We start from the raw sequence: 23,815 nt of genomic DNA on the forward strand, positions 1-23,815 counted from the left end.
AGAACTTTCTCAAAATTTGACCTTTGGGGCTGAAATTTCTCATGCTCACTCTCAATCTGATGAAGATTTTAATTTTTTAATTCGAAAGCTTGAAGAAATTCCATTCAGCTCTTTTTCTAATTCTTTACGTGTGAAGGGAACATGTTTTCCATTTTAAATGATGCATTTTGACTTTCTTTGGAGCTCGGATAACTCAAAAACAGTTAAATCTTCACACTTGACATTTAGGTAATCTGGAAAGCGAGCTAATCTGTGTTAAATTTGAAAAAAAATGGTTTTAAAAGAAGAAGTTATGAACTTTTGAAAACCGTGTGTGAAAACCATGTGCTGAGCATATGCAGGGCTTTGATTTGAGTATGCAGAGACACGTAATAAAAGCTTTAAAAAAAAAAATCTCCCATCATTGCTAACACTAGTGCAGCTCCAACAGTGTTAGCAACATCAGGAACACTCATGTAGATAAGCCTGTTATTAATTATTATTATTTATTATTTGTATTATAGTAGCGTCTAGAGGTCCCAACAGAGATCAGGGGAGGACCCCATTGTGCTAGGCACTTTTACAAACACAGTGAGAGATAGCCCATGCCCTAAAGAGTCTCCAGTCTAAATAGGCAAGAGCTCAGGATAGTTTTCAAAAGTTCCGAATGTTATTTCAAAACCATTATTACATGCTGTTAAAAACACCAGTAGCTGCGGAAGCCTCGTCTACACAAGCTCCCAATGTTGCTATCTCCAGGGAAGCTGCACTAGTATTAGTAATAATGGGATAGGTTTTGGAGGAAGAAAGCCCAGTGCAGACATCCTTTCAACAGACTCACATCTGATTATTCTCAGAGCTTCCAGGAGTCCTAGATAAAAATAGCTGCAGAATTAAATATTGAAGAGACTGAAATAATCGATTAACAGAGCGGGCAATTGTTCTGCGACTTCCAGATTGTCCTGTTTTGAACCAGGGGAACCCATGCCCCATGAGGAATACTCATAATGTGCTCACGGATCTTGAAACTTGATGTGGTTTTAACACAACTGGATAACATTGGTGGTTGCACTGATGATAGCCAGATACTGTAGTAAAGTATTACTAATGCTAATAATAAATAACAACAACAAACAACCCCCCCTCATCTGGGTTTCCCCAGTCCAATCTTTCTTCTTTCTTTCTGTTATTTGGACTGTAAGCTCTTTGACTCAGGGCAATATTCAGTTGTGCCTTATGTACAGCACCCAGCACGTTATCTGAGGCAGCGTGACACTGATGGATTCCGTGCGATGTTTTGTCACCTAGCATCACTGCAGCATGATGAGGTATCGAAGCGATTGATGTCTCGATGCAGGATCTTCCTAGAGTGACCAGATGTCCCGATTTTATAGGGACAGTCCCGATATCCGAGGCTTTGTCTTATACATATTAGTCTGCAGAAGAGAAGAATGAGGGGGGATTTGATGGCTGCTTTCAACTAGCTGAAAGGGGGATTCCAAAGAGGATGGATCTAGACTGTTCTCAGTGGTGGCAGATGACAGAACAAGGAGTAATGGTCTCAAGTTGCAGTGGGGGAGGTTTAGGTTGGATATCAGGGACAACTTTTTCACTAGAAGGGTGGTGAAACACTGGAACGGGTTACCTAGGGTGGTGGTGGAATCTCCTTCCTTAGAGCTTTTTAAGGTCAGGCTTGACAAAGCCCTGGCTGGGATGATTTAGTTGGCGTTGGTCATGCTTTGAGCCGGGGGTTGGACTAGATGACCTCCTGAGGTCCCTTCCAACCCTGATATTCTATCATATAGGCGCATATTACCCCACACCGAACCCGATTTTTCACACTTGCTATCTAGTCACCCTAGGTGTTTGCAAGGCTGCCATGGGTGAGCTTGTGTCCAGTGGGTGGAGTGAAAAGTCGGTGCCTTTCCACTGGCTGGGGAGTAGCTGCAGTAAGTAGCAAGAGACCATGAAATCAGAGGGGAGGAGGGGATTTGGGGGGGGTGGGGGGGACATGGCTTTCCAGTGCAGTGGTTGCAAAAAGGAAAATTGTGGGAGGGGGAATCTCACTTTTTTCCCCCCCCCCAATCTAGAGCGTATGGGCGGGGACACAACCCCCTCTGCTGCAGCAGGGCAGCCGCCTAGCCCACCATGGGAGCCAGGGGGCTTCCACTCCGGGCCCCTCTCCTTTCCCCCTCCCCTCCGGCGGGGAGGGGCCCGCCCGCGGCCCCGCCCCTTCACTTCCCGACGTTCTAAAAACTGTTACCAGGGGCCCCGGCGCTGTCAGTGCGGCCGGGAGCGCGGGGCAAAGCGGCCGCTGGCTGGGGTCGGTGCTGCCTGCTCGCCCCGCTCCCCGGCTGGGAGCGCCCCCGCCTTGCCGCCGGCTCCCGCCCCTGCGAGCCGTGTCCCGGCTGCAGCCCCCCCCCCCAGTTCTCCCAGCGTCCCCCCGGGATCCAGGCCCATGGAGCTGCTGTGCGCGGAGGGCCCCCCGCGTGTGCCCAGGGCGGAGCGGGACCTCCAGCTGCTGCGGGACCGGCGGGTGCTGCAGAACCTGCTGAGCCAGGAGGAGCGCTATAGCCCCCGGGTCTCCTACTTCCACTGCGTGCAGAAGGAGATCAAGCCGTACATGCGGAAGATGCTGGCTTTTTGGATGCTGGAGGTACGGGACCCCCGGCCCCCCCCAAACCCGGGTCCTGCCTCCCCCCCCCCCCCACACACACCCTCCAAATCCAGCCAACACCTCCTTTGTCCCCACCGCAGACACCGGCTGCCCGGCTCCGGCAGGCGAGAGGGGCTGGGTGTGGGGGAGAGAGAGCCCCACCCCGATCTCACTGGAGCGTGAATGGAGGAGCGGATGTAGTGGGGTCACCTAGTGGTGGGGGCAATTGGGAGGGGAAAGATTTTTTTTTTTTTTGGGTGGGGAGGTCATTCGGTTTGGGGGATCTGTGTCAGTTGGGAGGGGGGAAGCTTGGGAGGGGTGCCTGGAGGGGGTCACTTGCTGCAGGATGAGCTCCAAAGGAGAGAGTCTGATGGGGCAGGGAGAGAGGCCTGTGGTTTGTGGGGGTTCAGTCTGTGGTGGGAGGGGTCTGGTGGCCAATCTTTTGCGGGGGGGGGATGGTTAGGCAGGGGGAATAGTGGGATAAGAGGGCATTTGAAAGAGGCCTCCCTCCCCCTGGTTTTTGTAGTGGTGATAGCCTCGGGGTGCTTGGGAGCATGATTTCCCCCTCTGCATATGGGGAATTGCAGCATTTCCTTCTGCGCCGAGAGGGCCACCCCCACCCAGACAGCATGCTCTCTTCCATGCCCTGACAGTGTGCGCTTTTTCCTCTAGGGTTCCCATCTGTCTTACCCCAGTCCCCAAAACTGTCAGTCTAGAGAGCTGGGGTTCCAATGCAGCTGTAAGAGAGAGCCTGGTTAGAAAAACATCACAACCTCCCACTCCGCTGAATTAAAAGGAATGCAATCCTCAGCATTAAACAACTTAATGAGGACAATATCTGAGATGTCTCTGTCTCTTTTCATAAATGATCAAGCAGTGAATAGTCTAGACTCAGAGGAAAATGAAATTACAGGAGGAAGAAACAGAATCTGGATTGAATTCAGTCTGTCGATCTCTCCACCCCACCGGCTGTCGCAACAAACTGCCCGTTTCCATTTTTAAGCACATGCCGATTCCAACTTTTTAAATTATCCTCTGTCTTAAATGTGCTTTCTGAGATAGTTACTTGACTAAAAGCTGCTCTGGGGCCTGATCCTGCAAGACCCTGAACTCAGTAGGAGTTGAAGGAGCCCAAAGTAAAGTTAGAAGCTGTATCACTGGGATTTCCTAGGGGTGCGGTTTAATAGGATTTGAGTTAAGACCAAATGTAGGTCATATTGCAGTCGGTGGCACAACTTCCATTGACTTCAGTGGCAGCCGGATTTAGTTCTAAACGCTAATCCTTCATTTTTTATTTTAAATGAGGGTGAGGGGGAATGCAGCCAAAATTAAATCTGTGAAATGAGAAGTGAGTCTATTTTTTTTTTTTTTTTAAAGGAGAAAGTCTCTGGCATGTGGTTTTATGTGGGTAGAGAGTACATAGGGAGGCAAAGTTACAGTTTGAAAGAGAAGGATGATCTTTGCTATAGCACAAGGGGAAACCTCAATATTTTTGTAGTTCTGTTAAAACAAGGAAATAAATATGGCCGGTGTATTAACAGCATACTTGAGGGACTAGAACAAGGGACTGAAATTCAGGACTCCTGGGTTCTGTGTATGCCTGTCATAAAAAGTGTGGTGTAGATAGAGGAGAGGAGCCAGGAGTTTGAACTCGGGTTCTATCCCTGGCCCTGCCAGTGACTCTTTTTGTGATGTTGGGCAAGTCACTTAGCCCAGAGTGTTCAAAAGTGGCCACTGATTCTTGGTGCCTCAGTTTTTGGGTGGCCAGCTGTAGCCACAGTGGGACTGATTTTTTTCAGAGGTGCTGAGCACCCCCATTCAAGGAGAGCAGAAAGTGATCAGCACATCTGGTCATTAAGACCTAGATGCTTGAAGTCGGGGAATCAGAAACAGAGGCACTCAAAATCAGTGGACATTTTAGAAGATTTTGGTCTTTAACCTCTCTGTGCTCCATTATACCCATTTTACTATTTTCCCTACCTCCCAGGGGAAGGTGAGGCGAGTTGTAGGACATTGGGCCAAATTCTCTGCTGGTGACGTGGTGGAGTTACACCAGCAGAGAATTTGGCTCTTAAGGCCAATAGTGCTTTGAGAGCACCAGACGAAAGGCTCCACAGAAGTGCCAAACTCCACAATAACTAGTAGTTTTGAAGTCCTGATATGGACAAGAACTGAGGAGTCCTGCATTTAAAACACTTCGTTTCTTCTGTTTGGCTTTCATCAGGTGTGTGAGGAGCAGAAGTGCGAAGAGGAGGTCTTCCCCTTGGCCATGAACTACGTGGATCGCTACCTGTCTTCGGTCCCTACTCGAAAAAGTCACTTGCAGCTTCTGGGGGCTGTCTGCATGCTCCTGGCTTCCAAGCTGCGAGAGACCATGCCCCTGACTGTGGAGAAACTCTGCATTTACACAGACAATTCCATCACACCACAGCAACTCTTGGTAACCTCCCCACGCTGCCTAATAGAGCCTTTCACCCCACTTCCCAGCTCTCTCATCCTCTACATGCTGCTGCTGCTTGGTGACATACCTGCCCTGTGGCTCCTTCTGTCTTCCTTCCCCTGTTTCCCCAAGTGCCTTCCCCCATGTTCTGCAAATAGCCTCTCTGCTTCCTTGCCCAAGTGGACACACTACGTTTTGGAGAGGTAGAACTGCACCCCTCACTTAGACCCGCCACCTCTGCCTCGGCCTCATGCAGCCCTGGTGTTACTCCCCATTGATTACTCTGATCAGCAGAATCATGACACTGAGGTTATACAAAACATTACCTGTGTTAAATACACATCCCCATCATTGAAATTCACTGTGTCCCATGTTGGGGCTTTAATAGCTCTGGATCAACAGTCCTGGAGAGATCAAAGGCCCTTATTCACAGAACAGGTACTGCAAAAGGCAGTGGATGGGGAAGGTCCTGTCAATATGCATATCTGCCCAAACCAGGAGGCACTTCATCTCTGGGGATGAGAGGGGAGTTGAGTTTCCATGTCCTCTCACCCTTGCTCTTTCTTCTGAGACTGCCCACAGGGGGGCCAGTTGTGATGGGGGGGCTTTTGTGACCTAGGTGCCTGCCCACCGGGAGACCACAGTCCTTGGTACTCAGAGACCAAGGTGGTAGGCGCTGTAGAGGGGGCTGGGTATGATTTAGGGGAAGTGTCATGGACTTGCTGCCATTTGGGATCGTGTGTGGGAGGACAGGAATAGTGCAATGGGAACGAAATGAAGCCATTTTTACAAGGTCTCAAGTGACACTAGGACTTATTCACTTAACTCCATTGCTGCCTGGGTGTCCCATGGGGTGGAGTCTTCTTGGTGGAGCTCAGTCAATGGGGGAGGAATGTGAAAGGGCTTCAGCCATGTTGGAACATGTGACCTTCAAGAGGGAACCACCACCTGACTTCAATGTAACAAACATCCCTTAGGACGGTTTGTCAAACAGAATTTCCTAGGGTTAGTCATCTGCTGGTTAGGTTATTTTTGAGGACTGGGGGTGGTGAGATGATGTAATAATGATTCGTCCCCGGGGTGGGGAGTGGACGCACTAAACTTTCAGGTGGGAGCTGATAGACATTTCTCGTTATTGGAGAACTTTTTTTATTATCATGCAAATGAGAATTGGGGGAAGTTCCCTTCACCTCCATGCGACTTCCCCTGAGATATATGGAGGATTGCTATTGCTTCGGTAACGCGGGTGGAGGATGCTCGCAACCAGAGTAGGTGGATTCTGCCATATGTGATGGCCAGGTACGGCTGTCCACAGGAGCTGCAGGTGCACATTGTGACTGTGGAGTTGGCCCCATGGTTGGAATGCAGCTCTTTGCCCGTGCTGCTGTAGAGGAGGGTCCTGCTGGGCATGAAAACTCTACTGTAAATAAATCTTCACCCCTTGCAGCACTTCCTGATTCTTGAATATATTCCATGTGTGTAAATCCCATGGATTATAGTGGGAGGTACGTGCCTGGAGTTCATTTCTGGATCAGCCTCCAAATTAGAGGCTGGTGTGTGTGTGTGGGCCTGTGGTGATGATGGGGATTGCCATCTGGCAGAGAGACAGATTCAGTTTCCATTCACACCTGGGCCTGCAAAGGTTGGGGCAGCTGCAGGGGCAGCAGGCCGAGCACCTGAGCAGGAGCGGGGGCACGAGTTATCTTCTGGGAGGGTGGGGTGCATTTAAAAGAAGAGCTGGGAAGGATGTTTTCCCCCATGCCCACAGGAGAGAATGGGATGGATAGGTCAAAATGCTCCGATTCCATGGCCTGTTTGCGTGTCTGGATTTAATGCTGGGGAAAGATGCCCAATTGCCAGTCCTGGAGACCGAAGGCGCTTCGGCTGCAGCAAGGCAAGCTTTCTCCCACATGTTGCTTCATCTCCATTTCTGACCCGAGCGCTGGGGCGGAGGTGGGGGTTTAGTCTTCATGGCCCAGGCAATCCTTTGTCTCTCTTCTGAGCCCACCGAGCAGTGGAAGCTAGGTAGTGTCCGTTGCAGTTATTTCTGTGATCGCTGAGAAATTTGGACTGATTGCCACCAGACACCAGTCTTGAACAATGTTCAGGTTGGTTCAGCTGCCTTGAAGTGCAAAATAAAATCATTTTGATTTTTGGCTGTGGGTTTGGGTTTTTTAAATGAAATTGTTCAGGCTTCGTGTGTAACAGGCATTACTCTTTGAAAGCTCAGTTAGGGAGGGCCAAAATGGCAGGTAGTTCTGGGCGTGCTTGGGCTGTGAAAGAGGCACCAAGCTTGAAGTTTTCCTTTCTTCTTAAACTGAAATGCTCAGGGCTCCACACCTGGAGCCATTTCAAGGGTTTGTAAGCAAGGAATCTTGGGTAAGATGTGCCTAAATACACACACACTCTCTCTCTCTTTTACACACACACACGCACACACACGGTTATATTGTCGGGGGAGAATAAGTAGTGGTACTCTGCCAGGTGCCTCCCACAACCCAAGCTCCGCCTATTTGTGACACCAAAATGAGACACCGCGCTCAGTGGATCGTGTGGCTCTTCATACGACTGTACCTCTCCTTTCTGTCTGTCATCTAAGTTCTTGTATTACCACTCATCGCCATAATATCAGAGTATTTCCTTTTGTGAAATAGTGAAGAGTGCTGACATTTACATTTTCACCAATAGGCTTCAGCATCAATGCCCAGCTGAGATGAGCAAGAACGGTTTCACCCTTGGCGCCAAGCATCCTGCCTTACGGTGCTAAAGATGGGCTTCTCATGCATGTGTCCGTGGCCAAAAGAGTGGAGCCCCCCACACACTAGCGTGGAGCTCCAGGGGCAGTTGTCTCTCTAGTAATTGGGGTTAACTTGTTTGTTTTCGGGGAGATTGAGCAGAAGGTGAGCTGCACTGTGGTTAGGGGCAGCAGGTAGACCAGAGCAGTTGCGGGCCTGGAGAAGGGCTTTGTCTTTGAAGGTCATTGGGAAAGAAGACAGCTGTAAGGCTGTGATCTGAAAGTCACACCAGTCCTGCTCTTGGTAAACTCTGTAGCCCAGCTGGGAACAGACGGTAGTATGACTTCCCACTCTTATCTCCTCTTACTGGGTCATAGGCTCCACGACCTAAGAAGGATTACAAACTCCCCAGGATAACCTTGGATGGAACTAGTGAGGTTTGCATTTGTGTTGGGATGTGACAGAGTTAATGCTCTGCTTACAAAACCAGAGAAAGCTGCTGCTTTCCTCCTGTGTGCTAATAATGTTATCGACTTCTCTTCTTTCACAACATTGCAGTGAGAGTGGGTAGGGAGGGGAAGGAGAGCTTCTTCATCACGGTTCGGACAATGGATACATCCTGGCCTCTTAGCACAAATCTGTGCTTCCGGCGCACTCTCCTGGGCTCCTGTAAGGGAAGCTGGCTCACTTTTCCAGCGGGTTCACTTCCTCCTCTTGGAGAGGATGCCTGGCTCAAGCTTGGAGTTCTAAAAAGGATAAATTAAAACAAAATCTTGATTAAGTTATTCTTGGCAGAAGGAAATGATGCAAATGAAGGACTTGTCCACTTGGAGGAAGTTGGGTTTCCGCCAAAGGGCGTTATCTAACCATCTTTCTTTTTTTCATTAAACCACAAGGCTAGAGGCTTTTCTTGCATGTGCAGGATGGTACTTAGCCACAAGATGGTTGGAGGGAGCAGCTATCGTCAGCAAGTCATACCGTCCATTGGCTTGGTAGGACCTGGTTCATTTATTAGCTGTCCTGTTATCTCGTCCTCTAAGAAACCCCCAGTCCCTAGGTATTGGAGACCATGGTAATAAAGAGATTATAGTTTTGGCTTCCAATAGAGTAATGGTGCTTCCTGGCATCTTGGTTGCCCTGAGGTTTCAGAGGCGTTAACGGTTTGTGCATAACCCATGTGCTCTTTGCAGGGCAGCAGAAGGGAGATGAGCATGAAGATGACTTGTGCTGCTGCAGCCCAAGGCAGTTTCACTTGGGCTGTTAGCCTGAAGCGCATGGTGTGGGAGGGAAGAAATTGCCAATGGGTTGCCAATGTCTTTGCCGTAAAGCTGGAGTCTTGCTTTTGTCCTGGCCATCCCAGCTCCTGCTGCTCCAGCCTTGCAAAATCAATGCAAGTGTCTCAAGCAAAAGACCTTACCGGCATCTCTGCTGATTCTCCAACGTAGGTGGCAGCATTGACTTTTCTTCCTCCTTCCCTCTTCCCAGAGTCCCATTCACTGATGCTTTTCTCCAGCTGCCATCTTCAAAGACCGCTCAGGACCTGCTATCTGGTATGGCACACTCCTGGGCTTTGACCTTAGTATGTCTGACTTCCTGACGGCAAGGCATTTGTGGTCAGAATTCAAACGGGCTCAGTACCCATTTAGGCATCAAAATAAGTGGCCAGATTTTCAGAAGAGCACAGCACATTGGGTGCAGAGCTCTTCTAAAAATCTGTCCCGTTCTCCAAGCTAAGCCCTTGAAAATACGGCCATTGCTGGGGGAGAGTTATTCTGTATAGCTCGAGTGCTCTAGAGACCTATGGAAAGGCAGGTTCCTCTCTTAGAGGAGCTTAGATTGAAGGGTCCAGTCCTGCAGGGTGCCAAGCATCCTCCACTTGAGCTCCCAAGCAGGAGGGTACCCTTAGACAGATAACACAATGAATCGTGCCAGCAGCCCATGGTAGGTAGAGATAGGGAAAGAGAGACAGCAGTAGACTGTGGGAAGTGATGACTGCTCTTGGCAGAGCATTTCCAAGGAAAGCAGATCAGGCAAGTTTTGCTTAATTCTTGGGTGCAACTGATGTGACCGTTCTGTTGGGGAGTTGGAGGGGGGCAGAAATTGTTCCAGCCTTTACTATACACTGGAGCCTGAGCTCCGATCCTTCACAGGAGACAGACACAAAGAGTTAACCCGAGTTTCCTATTTGCAAATGGACTTTCACGTGCTGCTCATTTCAGTAATTCTGCATCTGTTGCTAAGTAGGCTAGGTGACCAACTGCAGCTTTGGAGTCTCTTCCCACTCACTTCTTGAGTCAGCCGAACGAACGTAGAGGAAGGAGGTCGGAGCTGCTCAGATCTGCTGTTTCTAATGTAAAGTGCGGGTCTGCTGTGAAAAGTGAATTTACAGTGGCATCTTGCTGCTCATCAGCTCTGCTGACTGTAGTGACAAAAATTAGCATGAACTTCATCTCCCATTACTCCTGCAGAGCCAGCACAGTGATGGGAAAGTGAGCCGGCTTCCATTCCTCCTTGGGCGTCTTGAACAGAATTGCTTCCTAAAGTCCGGTCATTTAAACTAATGCAAACTCATCGAAGGCAGTGAGGTTGCACAGGTATTTCTGAGGGTAAAATTTGACCTGCAGCATCTTTATTGTGAATGAAGATCTACAAGAAGGAAAGGATCCAGCTTGACTCTCAGATCCAGGTTGAGTTTGCAGGGCTGCAAAACAGTAAAAACATCTTTATACACGTAAGCACTTGAGCTAGAAATCACTGAGACATATTAAACACAGGGTCCCTTGAGGCTGTGTTTCAGAGTAGAACCACATTTTGGTGTCATCTTGACAGGAGAAGGGGAGGTAACGCACAGTGGAAGCTGCATTACTAAAACCAGTACTGGATGCAGTGGGGAGAGATCAAGAGAGCAGATTTGCTGGTGAAGAACCTGATTGTGTGTGCTCTCCATGCATAGAAATCCCAGCCAAGTGGAGGGGTGTTCTGCAAACTGAGTATCCTGCAGGACTGGGACCTGACTTTCTCCCAGTACAGAGAAAATGCCGAGCTAGCTGGGAAGTGTTGATGGCTCTCCAGAGCGATGATAAACGCTGCAGTCTAAAGAAACAAAGGATAATTTCCTATTTTTAATTTTTTTTAACCATTCGGAGCAAGCCAATTAGATGCCAAGGAAACTCCAGGAAAAGGATGTTTGTGATCTTGAGAACACTGTCGCTTTGGTGTGCTGCTCTCCTCTCTGGTACAGCCTTTTGTTGTGCTTCTTCTAGTGATTAAGAAATTCTGACACGCAGTTCAAAGCTGGAAGCCAGGGAGGGAGGGTGGGGGGCAGAGAGAGTAGTGAGAAGTTTTTATTGGACAGGGTGGCGCAAAGCTTCCATGAGAATGATCCTTTGAGGTGCTGAGAATCTGTAGCTCCAAGACTGTTTTGAGCCTCCCTGCATACCCTGGGAAGAGCTGCTGCTTTGTCCTTCGTGAAAGGACAGATTGAGTCACCCAGACAGGTAATAAAACCAGATCAGTGTCAGTGCTGCAGGGGGGAAATAACCCTCCACACACTCTAAGCCTGGCCTGGTGTGTCCAGGGTGAGCTCCCATGGGCCGCCAGCTTTCTCAGCTGGGCTACAGTTTTTCCTTGTAGGTGAAAGGGGATGATCTCCTTCTGCCAAACATTTCCTGCAGTTGGGACAGGCTCCCTCTGTCTCTTGTTCGCGGTTGGTATGGCTTGTGTCTCTTCGGTGCTGGGTGGGAGGTCCCAGACTGACAACCTTTGAGGCTTCAGTCTCCTGTTAGTAGTCATAGAGTTTATGGCCAGAAGGGACCATTAGATCATCTAGTCTGACCTCCTGTGTAACACAGGCCAGAGAATTTCATCCAGTAACTCTTGTGGTAAGCCCAATAACTTGTTTGACTAAAGCATATCTTATTAGCCACAGAGCAAATCTGAGCAGTAGCCATGCTTGCTTTCCCATCAGTGCCCCAACCCCACAAAGAGGCCTTGGGCCTGACCTGGACAGTCTACATATCGGGGCAAAAGGGAGTGTTCGCTTCAGTACGTCAGCCTTCCCGGTGACATTGGCAACAAAGGGATTCGAACCCCGATTCCCAAAGACTTGGATTGAGCCCCGGCAAGCTCATTTCACACAGGCAGGCAGCCATCAGGAGGTAACAACTTTCAGTCAGGACTGCCCGAGGCTGTGTTCTAATTAGGAAGAGCTCTGCATCCCATTCCCGATCCCTGGGCTCTCCAGCAGAGGTCTGTTTCTGGGTCCTCTTGCTAGTCTTCTTCAGCAGCTCAGACTCCCCTGTCTGTAGCCAAGCCTGATGTCTGTTCTATATTCTCCTGTAATATGGTGCATCCCAAATGACCTTTTCCTGTGATCTTCAAGACGTGTGGTTTACAATCAGTCTTCTACTTGCTCCTTGCTTTTCCTCACTGCATTTAATTGAAGAGTGTATAGGTTGTTGGGTAGATGCTGTTCTTATGTGCTGCGAAGGTGGAAAGTAAGCTGGTCAGTATAAAAGACCAGGAAACCCATGTGGGGACGGGGACCCAACACCCTAAAACAACCCTGATTCTAGCAAAATGCCATCCACTGGCAGGAAACGGCCTTGCAACCACACAGTGATGATGCCATGCGTTCTGCCCAGTGGGCAATTCAAAACAGGTTGAGCAATGCTGTTGTTTAACAACTCAGAACTGGTACTGTTGTGTAAGGAGGAAAGGTGGGGTTTTTGGTTTTTTTTTTTTTTTTTTTTGCTTTTAAATAAGCTAAGCCAGATCCTTCTGAAAAATCAATCTCACTTCTTCAAAACTGCTTATCCTGGCAGAATTGGCTGCCCTGTCAGTTTCTCTGGGGGGGCAAAATCAACCCCGTAATCTTTTTCCATTTAAAGATAATGGGACTTCTGGTAATGGGAACTACACTCTGAAATCAAGTGACCTAGTTAAGGCCAAGTGATGTCAAGAGGTAGAGACACCACTTTATTTGTTGCACTTACATGGCCTCCATCCCGGTAATATCAGAGCGCTTCACACAAGCTTTAATATACCTGTCTTCACAACTCCCCTGTGGGGCTGGGCAGTGCTATTCTCCCCATTGTATAGGTCATCTTTCCTGTTGAGGTAGCCATGGAATGAAAGGGCTAGTTTTGTTTTGTTTTTTTGTTTTGTTTTTTAACAAAAGGAGGAAGTGACACCTATTGGCTACAGGAGATCCTGGATTCTATTCCTGGCTCTGCCACAGACTTGCTGTGTGATCTCGAGCAAGCCGCTTGACCTCTTTGTGCCTCACTTTCCCCCTCTGAAGTGGGAATAAGGCTCAGGGGGCTCTTTGGAAGCTCCATTGGCATGATCCTGAGAGAGGGCGAGCAGCTGCCACTCCAGCTGAAATCAACGGGCGTGCTAGGGCATGGCACCTCTAGGGATCAAGCCCAGAGTCCATACAGTGCTTTGAGCTCACCTTCTGGAAGGAGCTATAGAAATGCTTCAGGCTCGTGTTCGAAAGGGTCCCTGTCATTCTGTCTGTTTTCTAGTCCTTCCATGTTTAAAAGTTGCTCTTGCAGCAGACTCTGTCATCCCGCCTCACGCTGGGGTCTCACCAGGTCTTTCGAGCCAAGTTGGGTCAAGTTTGTTGGACAAGAGACCCTTCTGGAAAGGTGTTGAAGGAAGTGGGGTGGTGACTGGGTTGTGCTCTTCTTTACGAGTTGGTAGTGAGCCAGTGACCCAGCCTGGTGCTAGGGGGCATGGTACTGTTGGAGGTGATGTAAGTAGGCATCCTGACCGTTTGTTGTCACTAAAGACCCCAGTGCCCTGTTCCCCAGTAATACTGGATACTAAGCTTGGCATTGTAGCCAAATTCGAACGTAATCCCCCAGTTAAACATCCCTATAGATGCCGTTGGAAAAGTTACTCTTCCTTTTCTAAAACAAGGAATGCATCACATAGTGTCGCGGTTGTAGAATGGCTTCAGTGCTCCAACCTAGAGGTGGCTGCATTTCATTAGTCCGTGAAGCAGTCAGTATAGACGGTCCAACGATAAAGTGGTTAGAGATAGAGGGTATTAAGGTTCATGCTCCAGGGTGAATTCTGTGATTTTTTTTTTACTCTGGCAGACACCTATTACCATCAGTGGGAGGTTAGGTTGAGTGAGGACTGTGCAATTTGGCCCGTAGGTGGGCTTGGTTTAGCTGCACACTCATTCTGTGCCTCGCTGTTGTAAGCATTTAAACTGCATCCACTGCTGGAATATTCAGGGCCGTCCCTTGTAAACTGTGAGCTTTCTTAGGTGCAGAACTCATCCGTGCCTGATAGCCCCTTCGGGCTGCACAGTCATAAGCCAGGGGCGTCTCCAGCAAGCACAGAGGAGGTGTACCCATCTCTGTTCCCCTACTTCAGGGAGACATTTTGGGAGCGGAGAGGGGGAGTGGCCAGGGGGTGCCTACACCCTGCTTATTCTGCACTGTCCCAGAGGGGTTATTGCAGCAGGTTTGCAAGTTAAGGAAGCCTTTAGCGCTAGTTAAATAGAGGAGAGGCCTGTTGCTTCCTCTCTTGATCCCTACGCAAGGCTGTGCATCAGTGCAGGCATGGATTTGTCCCCCAGTCAGACTGGGCGGAGATGAGTCCCCTGGCAGGAACTTTGCTTCCCCTCTTTCTGTCCTGCCTCACAGCACTGCAGCATGGATGGTGTGCCGCAGGGCTGGCTCCTCCCCAAGCACCGTGCTCTCACGCTCTTGGCTCTCGCTAACTCTCTCTGTAGCAAAGCGCTTTCTGTACAGAAAAGTCTGACCTGTTTGTGTAACGCTCGCTCTGTCCCCTGCTCAGGACTGTGAGGTTCTCGTCCTTGAGAAGCTAAAGTGGGACCTGGTGTCGGTGATAGCGAATGACTTCTTGGTTCACATCCTCCATCGGCTCCCGCTGCCCAGGGAAAAGGTAGAGCTGGTGAAGAAGCACGCACAGACCTTCATCGCCTTGTGTGCCACAGGTACGGGGCTGCTTGTCGTGCTGGGGGCAGCAGCGCTGTCTCATTGGGACCGGCCAGGCTAGAGCAAGCAACGAGGGCGGGCTGGTGGCTACATCGCAGGACTGGGAGCCAGGGAACCTGGTTCTGTTTCCTGCGTCTGCCATTCTGACTTGCTGAGCAAGTCACTTGGGGCCTGATTTCCAGAGAGGCTCAGCACCCACATCTGCTGGGGAAATCAAGGCCCTTAACCTCTCAGTGAGTTCATCTCCCGGTCTGAAAAACTGGGGATGATAATACATGGGGTTGCAAGGCTGAGCGCACTAATGTTTGTAAACTGCCTCAAGACCCTTGGCTGGAAGCCGCCACAGAAGGGCAAAGCCCCAATATGAATATTATTACAATGGCTAAAGCCTGGCATGGTGCAGTCAGCTGTCTGCTAAAGTTACCATTTTGCCTGTGGTCAGCGTCCGCTCTAACCACCCAGCTGGGCCTCTCAAGTGGCGAGAACGGCACAAACACGCCACTCCTGAGCGTCCCCCACCACCTGGCCCCTTGGCTCTAGGCCAGAGTTTTAATGTCAGATTCCAAAAGTTAGAGATGGCAAAGGCTTGTTGGGGTTTCCCAGGCCAGTGCAGCATCACTCCCTTCTGGGTGCTCTCCAGTCTAGATCTAACCACCCAAGCAATGCGGTTTCCAGCACTTCCCCTGCAGAGCTGAGATCGCAGTGCATTCCTGACATTCAGGCTACGCTTTCCTTTGCTTAGGGCTTGTCTACACGGAGTCTTACTCCAGAATAGCTATAGCACTTTAATTCACACCCGACCTTATTGTGGAATAACTTCCCTGTGTAGACAAGCCCTTAGTTCTACCCCTTGTTTCCTAGTCCTATCTACTGCACCACTGTAAGCCATGCCTCTTCCTGTCTTGGACTGCGCCACTCGTTAGTTTGACAAGGTTGCTGCAGGACGCAGCCACATTCACGAGGATCCTTGCTAACGCTCCTTACTCCGTTCCCTGCCTGGGTTTGTAGATTACACCTTTGCTATGTACCCTCCGTCCATGATTGCAACGGGCAGCATTGGCGCAGCGATTCACGGCCTGTCTGTCTCGGCTAACTCTTTCTCCGGCGAGGCACTCACGGAGCTGCTGGCCAGCATTACTGGCACAGAGGTGGTAAGTACTGGTTTGGGGGAAGTGCGGCACAGAGGTCTGGGAGTCAGGGGACTGAGGATTCGGTTACTGCATTCACTGCGTGTCCTTGGGCATTTCAGTTCCCCTCTCTGTGCCTGAGTTTCCTCATCTGTAAAATGGACACCAGAATGCTGCTCGCCCACCTATGTAAAGGGCCTGGGGATTATTAGCTGGAAGGTGTTTTATAATGCAAAATAGTATTTATTATCTCTGCCCAGGCACTGCCAAGCTGATCAGACCACTGGATGTTGCTGTTCTGGGATGGGGAGACCACCAGGACTCTGTTTGGGGGTAAAGAGTTGGAATCTAAGAAGGCAGCACGGGGGCTAAGCGATTATGCCAAGGAAAGTCTGTCACCTTCACCCTGTTGGGGAGTTGGATTAAGCTAGATCTAGAGGGTCCCAAGGCATTTGTGCTTATTCCTAGCCTCCCAGCAGAGGTGCATGGGCTGCGGCTTAAGGCAGAGGAGAGGCTGCATACATACGTTGGGGAGAGAAACCTGTGTCATCAGGAATGGCCAGGCAGGGATGGGAGAAGTAGCTGCTCAAGCCACGAACTGTTACAGGGCTTCAGTGCCCAGGCCTGAAGTCTCATTCTGCAGGGAGGGAGGGATAGTTCTCTTTCTCACAGTCAGGTTTGGGGTCTAGGTCTCTTTTATTCTCAAGCTTCAGATATAGGGGTTGCTGCCCGCCCCCCATAAGTGACCTTCAAAGTAGAGAAGGGACAGGGCTTGGCCGTAATGGAGCGGAATGGGATTCTTCACTGAGGCTGCTGGACACAGGCAGACCCTGTGGTTCTCTCTAGCTCCCAGACTAACTTGGTCTATGCTGCCTAGTGTCCTCACGCCAGGTCTCCCTTCGTCCTGGCCTGGACTAAGCAGTCATGGAAGGGATGCTGACTACACTATACCACCCAAATGTCCAGACTGTGGTAACCCTTTGAGTGTTTTTGTTTTTGGAGTCCCCAGTCTCTCCCCGAGCATCTGGTTTCCCCTCCTTCAGGGCTGCTTCAGCCTCCCACCGTCTGCTCCTTCTCTCCCTGCTGCCGGAATTACAATGCTGGGAGGGGCGGCAGTGTGGCCTCCTGCAGACTGCTGTATATGGCTGCCATCTCGTCAGCCCCATCCTCTCCTCCCCAGCTGCTGTCCTTAGACTGAACGTATCTTCTCCACGCACCATGTTGGTTCAGAAAACTGTGGCTGAAGCTAGGCAGAGACTGGCTTTTTGGCCTGAGTCTGTACAACGCCTAGCACAGTGTGGGCCAGGGCCGTGACCGGGGCACCAAGATGCTACCATAATACAAATAATTAGTAATACAAATAGTGCTGGCCCTTGCCATGGCTAGGTAGGCGCAAGAGGCTGTGAATCTTCACTGGCCAGCGGTCACTGGCAGGGATGCCCTGGGAGGAAGCGTTAAAGATGCCGCTCCTCTCCTGCCTTTTCCAGAGCATAACTACGCTAGCCCGAGGTACTACTCCAGTTCATAGCATGCAACAGGGTGCGTGGCTGCTGCGTGCCGAGGTCTGTTCCCCCACTACCCGGTCGTACGATGGCCCGGATCGCTTTCTCCTTTTGTCCCGCGTGATGGGGGGCGTGCAGGAAGCCTTTGAAAAGCAGGCACAAAGGGAGGCACCCGCTCACCTGAGCGGACAGGTGTTAACGGGATTGGGTTGACGGTGCTGGGGGAAAACAGGCTCGGCAGCTGCTAACCTTGCCCAGTGTCCGATTGCTGCTGCTCTAAGCGTGGGGGGGTAGGGAGCCAGAAGCGGCTTGCCATTCCGGGACTCGTGATCAAAGGCGGATGCGCAAGGAGCCGTAAGGCAGGAGTGAGGGGAACTCGACCCTCAGCACCATGTGGGAGGCTTGAACTAGGATGGTTCAGTTCCCTGTCTTCAGTCATCCCTTGCTCTGAGCACTGGACCTCGGGAGCCCCTTTGATCTCGGCGTCTGCCCAGGCACAGAATGCTTGAACTCTGGCGTGGAGTTCGCTACCCTCCCCCAATAGCCGCTCTGGGGAATTGGGAGGTTTGGGGCTGTACTGGAGCTGGGAGAGGGATAATCACAGCCTAGCATTGTCAGAGGAGGGCTGGGGGGGGGGGGCTCACTTTATTTGCTTAGCGGTTTTTGTTTGAGCCTTTAAAAAGTAACTTTGAATTGCCTGCAGCCAGCTGCTCGCAAGCTGCTTCAGTGAATGGGGCAGCGGCTGAATGCTGCCCTGGGAGCAGAGTTAATTGGAGCTGGCGGAGGAGAACAGGTGGGAAGCAGGGAAGATTTCAAAGGCCTGCGAGGGGGAACACAAAGGAAAGATTAGAGGGCACTGGAGTCGCCGAGACCCAGAGCTGTTACTAGGCTGCCTCCCCTTATGTAACCCCATCGGCGTGTGCGCTCAGTGCAGTCTTTTCTCCCAACCCCCTCCCCGTTTCCTTCGGCTTCACTCCAACTTCTTCATGCCAGTCCTGTCTTCAGGGCCCATCTCCTGAGCTTCGGCTGTTGTTGTTTATTCTTTGTATTACTGCAGTACCTAGAAGCCCCCTTCCTGGACTAAGACCCCATTGTGCTAGGTGCTGTACAGACAGAGCAAAAAGTCGGTCTCTATCCCAAGAGACAGCCATGTCCTCTCTAGCTGCAGTAACCTTTCTTCCACTGGAGTTCTAGTGGGTGGAGCATGGGGGAAGGATTCCAAGCTTGGGTTCCTGGGCCCCAACTCCGCCATTGATTCAGTCCATGAGCTTGACCAGGTCTCTTCCCCTTCCCGTGACTCAGCGTCTCCACTGCTTAAATAGAGGATGGTGATAACCTCCTTCCCTGAGCCCTTGAGGCTTAATTCATGAATGCTGGCAGTGGTGCAGGGGCATTAAGGACATGCAAGGACTTAGCATTTTGCAGGCTGCGCTGCATTGCTCTGTTCTGCCTCTGCTACCAGGCTGATAAATTCCTGCCAGGGGTATCTGGGCCGTAAGGACTCAGGGCCTCAAGCATCGAACAGGTTCGTTAATCCTTAATGGTTTTATCTTTAGCGTATGATCACCGAGGGATTAGATGCTGCCCGTTTACTACTTAACAAGTCTTTGCTGTCTGATAAACGTGCCCCATCCAAGGTTTGAATAGGAGGGTGCAGCATTAACCTGCCTGTCTCCCTGGGGATAGAGTCCTCCTCCCGCTTTCCTGTAAGGCATGGGACCATACCTCATTTTTTAAAGAGGCATCTGGTGGAAGGTGACAGCCCTAGATTCTGGGCTCCTTTATACAACAAGTATTGCAGGGGCAAGGGGCAGGGCAAGCATCCCACAGCATACTCGGCCAGTGTGCAAGGCCCCTCCAGAGAGCCAGAGGAGAGCTCCCTCTCGATGCCTAGACAGTCCATAGTATCTCTGCCGAAATCACCCGCAACGGGCAGGTTGCAGTGGTGGCTTTTATGAGACACAGACCTCTGTCTCGGTTCCTAGTAGACCTAGCTGCTGAATTCAGAGAGGCCATCCAACAGTGGCAGCTTCTGGTTACTGCTGACCTGGGCTGAACTCTAACCAGGGTCTCCTTGTCTATCCCCTGCCCCTGCAGCCCATAGACATGGCCTGCCAGCTGTCCTCTCTCCTTCTCCTGCCCTGGGTCTAACCCAGCAGGGAACTGGCCAAGAGGGGGTTTAGAATGGCTGTTGCTGGGGCCCCGTGTACAGCTCTTTTCGCCTCGTTGCTGCGGGTAGAAGGCTAGAGGCTACGCTTACTGGAAATGACTTGGGGAAGGGGAGGTGGGTGTTGCTATTTTTGCTTGCCACATCCTCTGTCAGTTTCTAAGAACCAGTTGTGGATTCCTGGTAAGAGGTTCTATGTGTGACACAATCCTGTGAACAGAGACGGCCCAGAGTCCAGCCGGGCTCTGGCCAGAACCCCAGCCCTCGCATGTGCAAAATGCCACCATCCCTCATCAGAAACTGGGGGCAGAGGGCAACCTCTGCCCTTTATAGATGCAGGAGGTCCCAGACTCCGCTGCATCTTGTGCAGCACTCTGGTGAGTCACTGCAATCTAGTGTTAAACTGGAGGAGTTTCCTCACCCTGCAGAGGCTCTAGGGAGATTGTCTTCCATACTTGCCGGGCTCTGCTAATTAAAATCATTCTTGCTTCAATGTTTCCCTGAGGCTGGGCATTTCCCTTGCACCAAGCAATGCACTGGACCCAGGATCCTGCACAGTGTTGCTAGGAGACGCAGTATTGGGCTCCCAGTGCATGAAGAATCTAGGGAAAACGAGATGAAGCTCTCTGATGGTATAGAAAGTGTAAGAGCCTAGTGAGGAACATACTTCGTCATGTACATGTACCTGCATCCTAAACGTGTTAATGTCCTCTGCAAAAACTGAGAGCTTTGCATGAGACCCTTGGATTGGGATAGCTGACTGGAGTCTGAGAAGTCTGGGTCTAGCTTTCACAGAAGGAAGGCGTGGAGTTAAGTTGAAAACTGTTCCCAAGTGTTCCTCACTTTACTAATTTCCCCCACACAGCACAGCTTGGTCCTCTGTCCGAAATGAAGGACCAAAAACTGGGGGTTTAATTTAACTCCCCAGAAGGTGCCAGATACCACGGTGATTCGGGGCTCTACAAGAACTTAGGCAGCCCGGTCAGAGACTGGGAGCTCTGAAGGAGGACAAATGGGAGAGAGAGCGAATATGTGTGCACCTGCTGGAAGGCCCAGGTGACTAAAGAAACAAGCTTCTCTTGGAAGTACTGAAAAACTTCTCTGCGCGTTTAGGCTAATGTGTATGCAGTCTGACACAGGTCCTTGCTCCGTGTTATTAATATAGGTAAATAACAGTGCAGAAGCTGTTTACTTCCATTGAGAGAGGAAACAAACGTAGGAAAAGCCATGATATTGTGGAGCTGAAGAAGGGGTCATGTCTAGGGAAATTACCTTTCCAACCTCTCCTAATGCTCCAGAACAACCTGCACCCCTCCGCAGGGACCTTCATGAGAATCCAGTAGAGTGGGGAGAAGAGGTGGAGTCATTGCAGAGCATTGCCTTAGAAGGGGCTTAAAGAATAAACTCAGATAAAAAAAATTGGAGACGCTGTGTCTAGGACTAAGCCCCGTCCAGCCATCTAGATGCTCGGGCGTGGAAATATAGCCCTGCACCTGTTTAGAGACATCAGCAGGGCTCTCTGATTTCCGAGAGGCAGAGTGGAATTGAAGCCTCTGGTCTTGTTTCTTTCCTCTCTCGCAGGATTGCCTGAAAGCGTGTCAGGAGCAGATTGAGGCAGCCTTAGCCGAGAGCCTGAAACAGGCTTCCCAACCCCAGCAGGAATACAGCTCCAGCAAGACTCCAGACTACCCGGCCAACCAGGACGTCAGCATGACCAGCACGCCTACAGACGTCACAGACATCAACCTGTGATGAACCCCCCTTCCCCATAGTCACCCAGCCCCATGAGAACAGGACCTCACACTGGAAGGGGAGAGACCTTGTGGAACCTGCTGCCCACTAATTCTGTCCGTCTGAAACACACCAGGGACTCGGTCCACTCACCTGAGAGGCAGCAAGGACCCATCAGCTGTCCACCCATCAGCCCAGTAACATCAGAGGTGGGGGTGAGAGGATAGGTGGTGATGACCTCTCAAGAGGAGGCTCAAGCAGGTCGGCATCTGGCAGTAGTTTGCTGTCCACACTGTTAACCTGCCTCACCAGATGGGGGAGGGGACTTTTTGTGGTGGGCAGGGGTTAAAATATATCTGGGGAGGGGGTGAAAGAGCCTAATTTCAGTTTTAAAGAGTTTTTCAGTTTGTTTGTCTGAAACATAGTTGGTGCACCATTGCCGTTTGCTGTCTCCTAGGGAACCTTGGCCTCAACCTCAGTCCCTAGTACAACATGGTGGCTTGGTTTGGGGCTGAGAAGATGGGTTGAGGGGGAGCCACATGGAGGAAAAGAAGAGGAGTGGGTGAATCCATCTCCTCACTGCTCAACACCAGGCTGGTTGGGTTTCTCCTCCTGGCAGGGAATAGCAGGGTTGCTTCTGTCATTGTTAACAGGGAGAAAAAGGGTCTGGCTTTTTGTTTTTTGTGCTTGCTTTGTGCAAGTGCTCCCTGATTTGGGGATAAGTCTTAAGAGCTGGTACCTGGGAAGAAGGAGACCTTTAGTGTGAGGCTCACTGGGTGCAGGATTGGAATTGTACTCACTGCACGTGAACTACCTTAAACCACCTTTGCTTTCCGCCATTCTCCCAAGAGGTGTTAACCAATTGCTTAGACAGAGGAAGAAGAAATGGAAGATGATTTGCAACTTCCTGGCAGGAAACTGAGGTGTATTCCCCCCCGCCTTCCCAAACAGTGCCTTTAGCATCCTTCCACATACCTCCATCAATTCGCTGTGCCACCAGGGCTCCCACGGGGAGATGAGTTAGTTCAGACACCACTCTTATTTTTAAGTATATACTGAATGTGCTGCTATAGTCCTAAATTTCTATGAACTCCTCCAGAAGGTCTCAAATCCAACTGGAAAAATAAAAAGCAGGAGGGTGAGGGCAAGAGAGGGGGCAAATACAGAGTGTTTTTATAGATCACACACACACACCACACACACAAAATAGGCCATCAATACTTCCAAGCACTTATGGACGGAGAAAAGATTTTTGTTGTTGTTGTTGTTCCTGTTTTAGTTTTTTAAAAAGTTTTAAAAAAATGCTGCTTTGATCAGAGAGACTTTTACAGATTACTATTTTATTAAAGGGCAGAAGCCAGCTGGACTCTTGTCCGCTAGGATGGGAGGTAGACACTGCTGCTTACGTTGATTTCTGGGCACTGATGGTGTGTTACTCTGTGACTATGTCGCCCTCCAGGGAGGAGAGGGGGGAAAAACTCCCTCCTAGGCTGCCACTGGAAACAGTCTTGTTTGTCAGGCTGCTTTTTCCTTCCACCCGTCCTCCCATTGTGCTTAGCCTGATTTGCCAAAAAGGAAAGCTGTCTGCCACTGACTTCTGCTAGCTATTAAAGTTAGGAGGGGATAGAAATTACATGATGGTTGGGGGCTGTTTGTATAAAAGGAAAAATATATATATATATATTAATGAGTTAATTTAAAAATAAAATTGTTTGAACTATCCATCTGTAGCAATCCCAGTGCTGGGAAAACCAGATGAGAGCATATGATGTTGCAATAAAATAATTTTTAAAAAAAGTTAAAGCATCTGAATTTTCCCGAGTCAGATTATATCTCTCTTTTTTGAGTGCCTGAGCGGGGCATGGCCCTGTATACAAAGAGATCTCTTTAGCCAGGTTCTTACACTCCGAACAGCAACAAAAACAATAGCTGTCTCTTCCTTTCTAATCCCTAGCCCAGAATTTACAGCCCAACCCAATGCAGGTGACGTTGTTCAGACAGACATGGCTCACAGGTGAGGGATCCAGAGTTTGACTGATTCCTCAGCTGTGGGCTAATTTGCCATGTCATTGTCCATGAAGTGCATTGTTCCTGAAGGACACTGGGGAGGAAGCGAGTTTGAAGGAGGGAGCGCAAAGTATCAGTAGGGCTCACATGGGAGAAGGTATAAAGAAGAGGTGGGGAGGAGCCAAAGAGGATGGTGAAGGGAAAAGCATACACTGGATTAGGAGAAAAACTGGAGGATGGGGTGGAAATGGGCAAGGCCTTGAGGCTGAGAATCTAATGCAGGTAAGAGGGAAGTTGGGTTAGGGGGAAGATTTCAGTGGGATGTCCTGGACAGTAGCAGCGTGGATGATGGCAAGGTGAAAAAAAATCAACCGGCCTTAAACTCACTTGAGATGTGGCTCAACTAAACCAGAAATGTATATTAGAGAAAGACACTCCCCTACCCCATGATCAGAACCCCAGCAATAGGCCCTAGCGGGAGTACCTGAATATAC

General features: G+C 50.1%; 1 protein-coding gene across 2 annotated transcripts; it reads left to right on the top strand.

Annotated features, from left to right (window-relative positions):
- Nucleotides 1-1,923: 1,923 nt before the first annotated feature.
- CCND3 (cyclin D3) lies at nt 1,924-22,608 on the top strand. Of its 2 annotated transcripts, XM_043533745.1 has the most exons (6): nt 2,294-2,327; nt 2,420-2,635; nt 4,860-5,075; nt 14,627-14,786; nt 15,796-15,938; nt 21,165-22,608. In XM_043533745.1, exons 2-6 carry the CDS (start codon nt 2,438-2,440, stop codon nt 21,333-21,335), a joined length of 888 nt encoding a protein of 295 aa, XP_043389680.1. In that variant the 5' UTR covers nt 2,294-2,327; nt 2,420-2,437; the 3' UTR covers nt 21,336-22,608. The 2 variants fall into 2 exon arrangements, with proteins under 2 accessions (XP_037740685.2, XP_043389680.1); XM_037884757.2 differs by having other exon boundaries at nt 1,924-2,635.
- The last annotated feature ends 1,207 nt before the right edge of the window (nt 22,609-23,815 follow it).

Source organism: Chelonia mydas, chromosome 21, assembly GCF_015237465.2.
Source record: "Chelonia mydas isolate rCheMyd1 chromosome 21, rCheMyd1.pri.v2, whole genome shotgun sequence".
In the NCBI taxonomy this organism is placed as follows: domain Eukaryota; kingdom Metazoa; phylum Chordata; order Testudines; family Cheloniidae; genus Chelonia; species Chelonia mydas.